This window comes from Perognathus longimembris, chromosome 25, assembly GCF_023159225.1.
Source record: "Perognathus longimembris pacificus isolate PPM17 chromosome 25, ASM2315922v1, whole genome shotgun sequence".
In the NCBI taxonomy this organism is placed as follows: Eukaryota; Metazoa; Chordata; class Mammalia; order Rodentia; family Heteromyidae; genus Perognathus; species Perognathus longimembris.
In genome coordinates, this window is record NC_063185.1 from 11,769,191 (window position 1) to 11,781,910 (window position 12,720).

Sequence of the window (12,720 nt, forward strand, 5' to 3'; positions counted from 1 at the left end):
TTATTTTTAAAAAAAAAAACAACAAATTCTTTAGGAAAGTCTGTTGACTCTTCTTCCTGGCAGTCGCCGTGGTTGGTGGTGGGTAGCATTGTCATCTTGTTGGGTTTTCTTATTTTTATTATTATTTTTTTGTACCTTTTTTTGTTTTGTTTTGTTTTGTTTTTGGCACTGAAGGGTTGGGGATGGGACTAAGGGAGCCTGGGCCTGCTCCCCAAGGGTGTTGGTGGTGTTGGTGGTGGTGTTGGTGGTGGTTGTGTTCTGCTCCGGTTACAACCCCGTGGCTCCCAGAGGCATCCCTGAAGTGTGACTCATGCAGGGCACAGACTGCATGGTCTTGGGGAAGTCGTGGCTGACTACCCGGCCGTTCTCACCGCTGCCGCTGGTTCCGGCCCCGCTGTTGCGGGGGAGAGTCGATGTCCGTATGGCTTCGTTGATGGATTGCTGTGGGATCAAACAGAAACCCTTTTTCAGAAGGACCGGGGCGTTCTACCCCAGGTCCTTTGGCAATGATGGTCAAGGGGAAAGAGGTCAAGACTGGACTTCAACTGGCACCCCCTAGTTCTCCTTTCCACCCACTTTTTTGGTTTTTCCTGCTCTTCTCTAGTAAACTGGGATCCAGCTCATGTGTGGTGATGCTGCCTCCTTCTCTAGGAAGTAGGCTTCCTGTTCACTAAATTGGCCACACGGGGGTGGAGGGGAGAGAGTGCCAAGATCCTTCTTAATCCTTCCATTCTGTGATTCCTAAAGGTGGATTATTGCTTCAGGATGATTGATGCTGATAGAGATACACAGCCAAGTAGAAAAGAATATCTAAGAAGAAATCTGTATTCTAATTCTGGTTTGGATATCAACCCATCAACTAACCATGGGACTTTATGTTTATCAGAATTCTTATTTTTAAGCCTTTAAATTCTGTTTGTAAAACATAGCAGCTAGGTATCCGTAGAGCCCTTCCTTCCTTTCTTCCTTCCCTTCCTTCCTTTCTTCCTTCCCTCCCTCCCTCCCTCCCCTCCCTCCCCTCCCTCCCTCCCTCCTTTTTTCCCTTCCTTTCCTTTCCTTTCCTTTCCTTTCCTTTCCCTTCCCTTCCTTTCCTTTCCCTTCCTTTCCATTCCCTCTCCTCCCTTCCCCTTCCCTTCCCTTCCCTCTTTCCTTTCCTTCCTTCCCCATCCCACCTCTCCTCCCTCTCTTCCTTTCCTCCTTCTTCCCTTTCTTCTTCCTCCCCTCCTTTTTCCCCCCTCATTTTTCAGCAAGGGTGTCATTATTTCATTAAAAATGCTTTGAAATGTTAAAAGGAACTGAGGTTGTATTATTGCTAGGTTGAAAGAAAAACTTTCTAATTTCCTTTAGAAAATAAATGTTCTACCCTCTCTAGCACCATGCATTCAGAGAGTGCAGGGCTCATCTGCATAAGACAATATGGAGAATGTAATTGGAAAATGTGCTGCCGAGAAGGAAGTGCCTTTTCCAGATTACACTCTGGGTGGTGTTGCCAAAGGCTTCCCATCATCACATATGAGCTGCACTTATACACAGAGACATCAACTGAGTGCCACCTGCCTTGTGGTTTCTAGGAGGCTGGAGTTGTACATGTGCAAAGGACTCCAAGAATCAATCCCCCCCAGAATCTGGTAGGTTCAATGGAATATTTAAGACCACAAGCTCGGTCAAGAATAATATATTATTAGACACGAGGACAGGTTCTGTTCAGGGTTCTTTTGGAGAAAGACCTTTTATGACCTGGAATTCCAGATCTATGTTCCGGACTGCCTCTGAAGAAACCATCACAGTGGACAAACGTCTATAAAACTTTGCTGGGATTTAAGAAGCTGAGAGCTGAGTATCAAGTTCCAAATCCAGCCCCAGCAGACAAATCTGAGAGGCTGTTTCCAATTATCCAGCAAAAAGTCACAAGTGGAAGTGTGGCTTCAACTGGTAGAGCACCAGCCTTGAATGAAGAAAGCTAAGAAAGAGTGAGAGGACCTAAGTTCAAGTCCCAGAATTGATGTGGAAAGAAAAGAAAAGAAAGATAGAAACATGGAAACAGAATTTTTGAGGTGGGGCTTAGTTTTTTTTTTTTTTTTGTAGGAATCAATATAAAGGAAGAGATGACTATGGGTGAAAGATTTCTCTAAGACCAGTCATATCTATTTTTCCAAGACTTATTATGTCCTAGCCTTCTTCTCAAAGCCTTCTTAAACTTCACTACCCCACTGCAGAAGGCTTTCATTTAGTACACATATATTATACAGTCTCTTGTAATGGTTCTGCTACCGATATGTAAGTTTTATTTATTTGTTCAATTATTTATTTATCTTCACCCATCCTAAGGCTTGAATTCAGGGCCTGGGCACTGTTCCTGAGCTTTTTTTTTGCTCAAGGCTAGCGCTCTACCATTTGAACCACAGTGTCACTTCTGGCTTTTTTTTCCCTCGTGGTTAATTGGCATTAAAGAGTCTCTCAGATTTTCCTGCCTGATCTGGCTTTGAATCACAGTTCTTAGATCTCAGCCTCCTGAGTAGCTAGGATTACAGGTATGAGCCACTGGTGCATGGCAAGTTGTATCTTTTTAAAGATAAATTATTGAATTATTTGAAGTCTCAAGCCTTGGTGATTAGTATGCACTTAGATTTTTCACTATGAGGTATCTTGAATTTTCTATGGAAAGTTAAGTTCCTTTCACATGTGCCTTTTTCTTTTGTATATTACCCTGAGCCTGCTGTTCCAGAGAAGTTAATCAACCTACCGTGACCAACCAGAGTATAGGGTAAAAACCAGAGCAGTTTTGTCCTAGTTTTTGTCCCCCCTACCTCACTATCATCTTATTACTAGAAATTCTGGCAGTATCCTCAAGTGTTCTTTTGTCAAGAATCCAATGTATTTTTGACCAAATTAAGAAGAGTGAGGGAATAGACACTATGGTGAAAAAGAAAAACTTTCCAGGTAATTGATTCCATTCACTTTAAAGAAAAACGTATCTATATAGCTCTATCTATCTATCTATCTGTCTGTCATCTATCTTGTGGATGGGGATGAGAGGGAAAAACTGGGAAGAGGTGACATTGTCCAATAAGAAATGTACTCTTTACCTGACCCCCCACCCCCATCTAAAGAAGAGCGAAGGAAGGGGTGGGTAGGCCAGGATGGGTGAGAATGTTAAAAAAGGTGACATTCAACAAGATATATGGCATTTATAAGCTGTTTGGTTAGAGAGTAACTCCTTTGCACCACTACTTAAAGATAATAATGAAAGAAAATAAATAAAATAAAATTTCTTTCAATTAAAAAAAAAGTCTATGAGTCAGATAAATTTACCCCATCTGTCCCTTCACCCACATAGAACCTGTCTCCTCCTTAAATCCCTTAAACTTGGTTTATTTACTTTCTCCCTTGGCAATCTTCCACCAAAAGAGGAAATGCGAATTGAATCTCAGACTTTTAAGTCAAATGGGAAAATAAATATAACCACGAGCATGAGGAAGACATGCACTGAACACATGAATAGTTAATGCTTATTTACTCTCACTGACTTGAGAGAAAAAAAAATCAGATGGATCGAAATGGGAATTGTGGAACCTTCTATGGTTTCGCTTGGAATGGCTAGCCATTTCCTCTGCCATGTTCCTTCCATTAATAAGGAAACTTAACTCCGCAGCCTCCCATCCCCCTATCCCCAAGTTTAAAGTTCACACTTCAGACTTTGTTCCTCGCACATTCTCACAATGTTGCCTTCAAATTGGAGGTGCATTTGTCTCCTAGGACAAGATTTCATGGCATAGTCGTCATTGGTCTGCGATACTTATCTGGGCATCAAAACAGAAAACTTCCAAGCCACTGGGTACTGGTGGCTCAGGCCTGTCATCCTACCTACTCAGGAAATGGAGACCTAAGGACGGTGGTTCAAAGCCAGCCTAGGCAGAAAAGTCTGTGAGACTCTTATCTCCAATGAATCATTAAAGAGATGAAGTGAAGCTATCATTTGAGTGGTAAAGTGAGTATAAAAGCTGAGGGACAGCACCCAGTCCCTGAGTTCAATCCTTTCATAGTAGCACAAAAAAAAAAAGAATCATCCTAATTAAAGAAAAAAGAGAGAAAAATGACAAGTTATATCACTAGAGCTGGTTTTCCTGGAAGCTGAGGGCTTTTCAGAGGTCAGGACCCCACAGTGTTAGCCACAGGAGAACTCTGACTCCTCTCTCTGCTTGTGGACTCTCAGGAGAAGAGATGAATAGAGCCAGATTTTTACTAGAAACACAGTGCTTAAAAAAAAAAAATAAATCAGGCCAGGTGCTGGTGACTCATGCCTGTCATCCTAGCTACGCAGGAGGCTGAGATCTGAGCATCTCAGTTCAAAACCAGCCTGGGAAAGGAAAATCTATGAGAGACTCTTATCTCCCATGAACCATCAGAAAACCACAAGTGGCGCTGTGGCTCAAAGGGGTAGAGCGCTAGCCTTGAGCAAAAAGAGCTCAGGGACAGCACCCAGGCCCTGTGTTCTACTCTCACGACGGACAGAGACAAAAAGTAGCTCACGAGTTCTTAAACTTCTCTTCACACTAGGTGGCAAATATGCAGGCTTTTGAGCCATATTCCATTCCCATTGGCTTAATAGGTGTGGTATGTGAGCTGGGTACCTGGTATTCTGGAACTGATTGAGTGAGGTAAGGCAGCAATGACTTTCTACCCTAGTGAGAAAGTAAATGGCCTTCCTGAGCTTTCATTAACTGCCTTTGCTTCTGAGGGACTGGTTCTCTGTCTCCCCTTGACACAGTAGTCGTGTGTGTGTGTGTGTGTGTGTGTGTGTGTGTGTGTGTGTGTGTTGGTCCTGAGGCTTGAACTCAGGGCCTGGGCACTGTTCCTGAGCATTTCGCTCAAGAAAAGCCCTCTACTCCTTGAGCTACAGCTCTACTATTGCTTTTTTTTTTTTTTTTTTTTGGTGGATAATGGGAAGTAAGAGTCTCACAGACTTTGCTGCCTGGGCTGGCTTTGAACTGTGATCCTCGGATCTCAGCTTTCTGGGTAGCCAGGATTATAGGTGTGAGCCATTGGCGTCCGGCTTATAGCAGTCATTCTTAAAGCCCATCCTGGTCATGGTGACTGTTCTTGCTGTGTTTGACACTGGGAGAAAAGGGCAAGTGGAAGGTACAACTTCAAAGCCTTCCCCAACGTGGTGCTTCAGAGATTCATTTCACTAACAGGGGATTCCAACCTAACCATTTAGTCGCTTGGTTGGCTAATAAAAGCCTACTTCGTCTCTGCATGTCATAGAATAGCCTAATAAAAGCTCTTCCCTTAGTAATGACCTCATTCAGGCATACCTGCAAAGAACTGGCAGTGACCATCTGCCATCGAAGATGTTCCCCTTGTGTTAGTAAGTCACTCAGCTGCTCGTTAATTACAGGGAAATGTGCAAACCCTCCATTGTCACTGGCTAAGCCTGTCCCATGTAATTTTGAAAGGTCAATCGCTCTCCTAGGGATGGGAGAGGCTGGAAGTTGTTTCCACTTGGGAACAAGATGGTGAATAATGAAAGACCCTGCTGGTTCTTAATAGACCAGTTCTGGACAAAGAATTCCAGTGCATTCTCCCAGGCAAAGGAAAAGAGTTGGGGGTATTAGACATTATTTTATTCAGAATGTGCCTTAGGTTATATCTTTTTGCTACTATCTGAGAATTTAAATGATACTCCTGCTAGATGCTGGTGGCTCATGCCTGTCATCCTAGCTGTAAACTCAGGAGATCTGAGGATTGTGGTTCAAAGTCAGCCCCAGCAGAAAAGTCCATGATACTTAAAAAAGTAAAAATCTCTAATTAACTAATAAAAAGCCCGAAGGGGAGCTGTAGCTCAAAGGGTAAGAGCACCAGCCTTGAGCAGGAAAAAAGATACACACACACACACACACACACACACACACACACACACACACAATTAGAGTTCGGGTTTTGTAGAAGTCATGTTGAATGGCTAATTGACCTGATAGGAAAAGCTTCTCCAACTTCTAGTTTGTTTTCTTAACCTGTAACCTTGCAAGATTGTCATGTTACATGGCTAATGAATATGCACCATAAACACTTGGAACTGGAACTGAAAACTACTTCAGAAAGCTTTCCTTCCTTTTGTCTTCTTTTATTTGTGCTGATACTGGAGCTTGAACTCTCTTAGCTTTTTTGTTCAAGACTAGAGTGCTCTTTCACGCAAGCCACAATTCTACTTTTAGTTTTTTGGTTTTTTTTTTTTTTTTTCAGTGAGTCTCCTGTACTTTCCTGCTCTGACTGGCTTTGAACAGTGAATCCTCAGATCTCAGCTTCCTGAGTCGTCTCTTCTTTTCCTTCCCTTCCCTTCTTTCCTCTTTATGTACTTGTCTTCTTGCTACTCCTCCCTCCATGGGTAGGCAAAGGCTTTTTGAACATTGTTGAGACATAAAGAGCCCTAAACGAATTTAGTGTCTCAAGGCCCTAAGGGTTAGTCAAATACCATGATGAAGGAAAGAGACAAGAAGAATAGTCTTGCCTAAAGCTCTTGTCCTGATCTCCATAGAAGGTTGTGGATTGCCCTTCTGAAAAAATAAAAAGCTAATAACTGTGGGAAAAGGCAGAGCACAGAGAATCACCAAGCCAACTGTCAAGATGGGCAGTCTTATTAGCAAGTGATGTGCATTCTTCTTAGTTCACCAAAGTTTCAGAGACGAAGGAGACTCGTCAGGCTTGGGGTTTTGGAGGGAGTAGGCAAAGAAGGCACTGTTAATGTTAATAAATCCTTGTTGTGGTGAGCCAAGCTCCTTCAAAGTCTACATTGAATTTAGGGTCTAATCCAGTGTCTTTGTTGTGATTTGTCCTTTTTTTTTGGCCAGTCCTGGGGCTTGAACTGAGGGCTTCTGAGCACTGTCCCTGAGCTCTACCACTTGAGCCACAGCACCACTTCCTATTTCTTGGTGGTTCAGTGGAGATAGAGTCTCATGGACTTCCATGGGCTGGCTTTGAACTGTGATTCTCAGATCTCAGCCTCCTGAGTAGCCAGGATGGCAGGTGTGAGCCACCACTGTCACCTGTGAGTAACTTGTCTATGTCCTTTCTTTGTTGAAATTCAAAGGTGCTACAGGTCATGGGCTACATTCCCATGAGGCCTTGTTCATGGTGGTCATGTGATTAACTTCTTGTTGTTGTTTTTTTTTTGACCAGTCCTGGGGTTTGGACTCAGGGCCTGAGCACTGTCCCTGGCTTCTTTTTGCTCAAGGCTAGCACTCTGCCACTTGAGCAACAGCGCCACTTCTGGCCATTTTCTGTATATGTGGTGCTGGGGAATCGAACCCAGGGCCTCATGAATATGAGGCAGGCACTCTTGCCACTAGGCCATATCCCCAGCCCCATGTGATTAACTTCTTGAAACATAGCCTTACTGGAGCAAAATGATCAAGGGTGAGAGACTTTCATGGTCATATCATCCTCCATTTCCTTCAGGGGATCAAATGAATATCTTTGCTAAGCTGTATTTATCCTCTATTTGTATGCTCTCAAGGATGGGATGCTCATAACGTTATCCCATCTTTGGGTTGCTCTGTGAGAAAAATGGACTTTGTATATTACATTAACAATTAACCCTCCTCCTCCTCTTCCTCCTCCTCCTCCTCTTCCTCCTCCTCTTCTTCCTTCTCCTTCTTTTGTGGTGGTACTGGTATTTGAGCTCAGGGCCTTCCTCTTTGCCACCAGTAGAGATCTCCAACTCCTTTTGTATTAGTTATTTTTTCAGATAAATATCATCCCCCCCCCCAAGACTGGCATTCTCCTTCCCATAAAGCTGGGGTTACAGGCATGAGCTACCACCCTCAGAAACATCTATTTTTCTATTGCTTTTCACCATTGGTTTTGTTGTATGGGACTCCATACAATGACTGTTTCCTTTCCCATTTGGAGTGTTTTCCGCTTTCCCCATAGCTCTTACAGTCTTCCTCATCCTTCTCTTCTGTTGTGCTGTGTTCACCTCTATTAGATGTGGTTTGGGATTATCTACCTCATCTAGCTACCTTCCTTTTGTTCTACATCTTGTTGGCTGCAGTCTATATCACAAAGTAGAAGCAAAGAAAAGGCTGAATTCACCAACGATGGGAAGATGGACACAGAGCAGAGTGTAGCTAGACCTTCTCCCATTTAAAGGTAAACTCCCTCTACCCCCCGCCTCCTCTTCCCCACTCATTTGAGGATAAATAGACTTTTCCACATCCGGGGAGTGACACTTCTATTAAGACAACTATAGAACCATCAGATTTTGTAGCAATCACTTCCCTGTCCTGGACTGTCCATTTGAACCTTGTTTGCTCCTTGTCTTGGGCTGACCTCAAACCTACCCATCACTCCTCAAACCTTTCTAAGTTAAGAAACTCTCCTAAAACTCAGCTTGCATTCTAGATTGAGGGGAAGGGGAAAGGAAGGGGGTGGGAGAGTAAGGAGGGAAAGTCTAGGAAGATGATGACACCTTCATTCGCTTGGATTCGCTACGGGATTTGTAGCAGAACTCAATTAAGGCAACCAGCATGGCTAGTCCCAGTCCTCCAATCAGGATGTAGAACACGCCCGCCACATTGCTGAGGCTCAGAGCACTGGTCTTGTCCTAAAAGGAGGAGGGAAAGGAGGGAGGGGGGAGGGAAGAGGACAAGTGAGTCAAGTAGCCAAAGACCATGCAATCAACAGCATATGTACACACAATCACTCAACCCCACACCCTCCATCATACCCCTTAGCAATCCATTGGCTGAGTAGTCAACTATTCCCCAGAGTGGGGAGAAAACGTATATTATACATAACGTTTCCAATCATCCCTGGTGTGTTGAATTGATATGTTACCCCTTCCTTAAATGCCTATTTCCTAGGGTGAGAGGTAGCACATTAAATCAAGAGCTGAAACCTGGAGAGTACCCTGTTCTTTTTAGAAGATGACACCCCTTCTCCATCCCCCACCCCCTGCATCTCCTTGTCTGCCCCCATCTCTCTGTTGCTCAGCAACAAGGCGACCTTCCTGATGGTTCATGTATCTAAGCTTTTAAAAAATTTGTTTTGCCTCCGAGAGTTGGTACTTAAAATGAACTTTCTCTTAGATGTGCCTCTGATTTCAACTTAATAAGGCAGTTATTTTACATATAAGAATGACCCAGTGACATATACCTTTAATTCCTTCTCTAAGTCCCAGTTTGGGGGGGTGTGGGGTGGGCAGGAGGGGGGAGGGGCAGGAACCTGGGGGGGGGCTTGTGATAATAGAAAGTCACTGAGATAGAAAAAGGGGCTCTATTAAATTCTAATACGGATGCCTAATTGTGTCCTGTCTTTTTTTTTTTTTTTAACTTGTTAGAGGTACTTGCTACAAAAACATTGGCAGGCAGATCTGAGTGGCTGAATTTAGGAATCTCTGTTGCTGTTGGGGGAAACATGATATGGCGCCTCTGGTCTGGTGTGTTAAAATTCCTAAATGCCTGGGACCAAACATTCAGGTCCAGTGAGAGGATGTCATCTCTGAGTTCTGTCACAGCCAAAGGGTTCATAAGTGGGCAAGCAAGGAGGAGGGACAACTCCCCCCACCCCAAGTAGTGAGACTAGCCTATCCAAACGGGGGGCTATGGCTACAGATAATGGCTCAGGAAAGCGTTGGATGGGGATGAAAAGCTGGCAGAACACACTTCTTTTTTTGTATTTTGGCCATGGGGCTTGAACTCTGGGCCTGGGCACTATCTCTGAGCTCTACAGATCAAGGCTAACTGCTACTACTTGAGCCACAGCGCCATTTCCGGTTTTCTGGTGGTTCATTGGAGATCAGAGTCTCACGGACTTTCCTGCCCGGGGTTGGCTTTGAACTGTGGTCCTTAGATCTAAACCTCCTGAGTAGATGGGATGACAGGCGTGAGAGCACTTCTTAAATTCATGGAAGGTCAAAACAAAAATCGTTAAATCTTGGAAGAATAGTTATCTCCAGTTGCCATGGTAGCTCTCACAGTTTTGTTTGTATTGTTGGCGCTGGTACAAGTGTCTCATTAAATTAAAATAAAATGCATGCCTCTGTTGGCTGATTGGTGGCACTGGCTGGGGTATGTGTTGTTTTTTTTTTTTTTTTTTTTTTGCCAGTCCTGGGGCCTGGATTCAGGGCCTGGGCACTGTCCCTGGCTTCTTTGTGCTCAAGGACAGCACTCTGCCAACTTGAGCCACAGCGCCACTTCCAGCCTTTTCTCTTTATGTGATGCTGAGGAATTGAACCCAGGGCTTCATGCATACCAGGCAAGCGCTCTACCTCGAAGCCACATTTCCAGCCTGGGGTGTGTGGTTTTACACCGCTTTATGTGTTACCGTCCAGGTGGGGACAGAAAGGAGCTACACAGGAAAGTGGCTATGAAACGTTAGACACTTCTCTGAGACTTGCCTAATGGACTCTGGACATGTGGAAGGGAGTTTCTTGGGGTGAGGTGGGGGCCAGGGGGAAAGAGGTGGACGAATGAAGAGGAGAAGAGGGGGGGAGCCAGTGTTCAAGCATCCACTGTATATCCTACAACATGAAGCAGTGGGGAGGGGAGGGATGGGTGAGAACGTCGAAAGGGGCGAGATGCATCAAGATAGATGGTACTCGTAAACCGCCTTGTGAGATGGCAACTCCTCAGTACAACTACTTAAAGAGAATTTTTTTTTTTTGGATGGGAAAAAGGAAGGGAGTCTCTTATTCATCACTCCAGGTGCCTTGACCCTATAACGGTTTGGTGCATTGTACAGGATTCAGCAGGGGCTGAGTTTAGGGGCTGCAGCTGGCAAATAACAGAGTGCGTCCTACCCCAGAGACAGCCCTGGGTGGGCCGGCAGAAATGCAGGGTTCTCTGAAGCACACCTACGTCGGGTGGCTTTCTACATTGGGTTCTGCTTGGCCAAGCCTCACATGGCTTGCAGATAGTGGGGTTGCGAAGGGGTGAAAATGGCCCCTGCTCTGAGATAATTGTCTGTTGAAAGTGCAACTATACATTCCACGCTTGGGTTGAGCCTTTCCCTGCGTATCCTACAACATGAAGTAAAATGAGGGAATGGGGGTGGGTGGGGAGGGAGGGGTGAAAGTGTTGAAAAGGATTGATTAGGGGATTGATTAACATGCACGGTATTCCGAAATTATTTTGTTGGATGGCGACTACTTAAAAATTGAAAAATAAAACAAACAAAGAAAGAGCTGACTGAACAAGTGAATTTCTACTTCACATGATGTGTCCAGAATCTTTCACGTGGGGGAGGGGTGTCTCTGTTTGTTGTTCAGGAAGTATGACTCATGCGCAGAAATTTCTAGAAAACTCTTCTGTTTGATCAAGGGCAAGGATGGAGCCAGATGGAACAGCATCTTCCTGTATCATCAGCTCACATCTTAGCAAAAAAAAAAAAAGGATGGCTGTCAAGGATGGTGAGTGACGAGGAAGAGAGGAGACAGGAAGTTTAGAGCTGTGCTCACTTCGCAGGCTGAGTTTTTTTTTTTTGTTTGTTTGTTTGTTTTTGGTGTGTGTCAGTCGTGGGACCTGAACTCAAGGCCTGGGCACTATCCCTAAGCCTTTCTGCTCAAGGTTAGTGCTCTACCACTTTGATCCACAGCTCTACTTCCGGTTTTCTGGTGGTTCATGGGAGATAAGAGTCTCATCGATTTTCCTGCCCAGATGGGCTTTGAACTGTGATCCTCAGACCTCAGCTTCCTGAGTAGCTAGGATGACAGGCATGGGCTGCCAGTGCCCAGCCCCATCATGTTTTTGATAGCTGAAGTACACCATGCTGCAGTATGGTTGTGGGGAACCTATAACTCTCTCTGAAGGTGCTATGAGAATGTCTCCCTCCTTGGCTGTAGAAGGCAAGAGTGTCCACTGATAGCCTCTCTGGGAAGGAAGTATGTCATCCAAAAATGGGGTGACGTGTGTGTGTGTGTGTGTGTGTGTGTGTGTGTGTGTGTGTGTGTGTGTGAGACCACAGCCAGCTTTTTCTGTAAAGATGGAATCTCCCGAACCTTTTGACCTTGGCTTGCCTAGAACCATGATTCTCCTGATCTGCTTCATGTGTTGCTAAGATGATAGATGTGCACCAATGTGCTCAACTTCCAGTTGAGATGGAAGTCTTGTGAACTTCTTGTCTGGGATGGTCTCAAATCCTGATCCTCTCAATTCAGCCTCCAGAGAAGCCAGGATTACAGACACGAGTCCCTGGCTATGATGAGCTTCTAGATCAAATTTAGATCTTTCAAGGGAGGCTTGAGGTCTTCTATTTTGTGGCAATTACTGATGTTTCCACCCTATTGGAATATAAAGGGGCCATCTTGGAGCAGAATAAAAAAAATAATCTTGCGGATCAGAGTTCTAATTCTTCCTCTAGTCCACTGTGCATAGCGGTGAAGACTCATCTTGTGGACTTGGGTATAAAAGGCAACGTTCCCGCTTCACAGGCAAACGCCGACCTTCCTAGTTGTGACTGGGAATAAAGGAAGAGCTGGGATTTGAGACATCTGAGCATTTCTCCAGTGGGAAACTCCATTCTCCTCCTATCCCAGAGAAGTTGTGTTCCCCCAGAGCTAGACAGCTGGTTGGTGGGAGTGACAGAGAGAGAGTGACAGAGACTGAGAGAGACAGAGAGAGACAGAGACAGACACAGAGAGACACACATGGAGAAAAAGAGTACTGTACTATAAGAGTGACAGGTGAAAAGAAAAAGAAAAATCCCATCTTTCAGCATCCTTGG

The 12,720-nt window shown here is 44.6% G+C and overlaps 1 protein-coding gene across 4 annotated transcripts in view; it reads right to left on the bottom strand.

Annotated features, from left to right (window-relative positions):
• Positions 1–210: 210 nt before the first annotated feature.
• Gria1 (glutamate ionotropic receptor AMPA type subunit 1) overlaps positions 211–12,720 on the bottom strand; it is a 254,230-nt gene continuing 241,720 nt past the window's right edge. For all 4 annotated transcript variants that reach the window (XM_048334202.1, XM_048334201.1, XM_048334199.1 and 1 more), the window contains 2 exons: positions 8,468–8,602; positions 211–462 (listed from right to left, as the gene is read on the bottom strand). In XM_048334202.1, the coding sequence (XP_048190159.1) occupies positions 268–462; positions 8,468–8,602 (330 nt within the window). In that variant the 3' untranslated portion in view covers positions 211–267. The remainder of the gene's footprint in view (positions 463–8,467; positions 8,603–12,720) is intronic.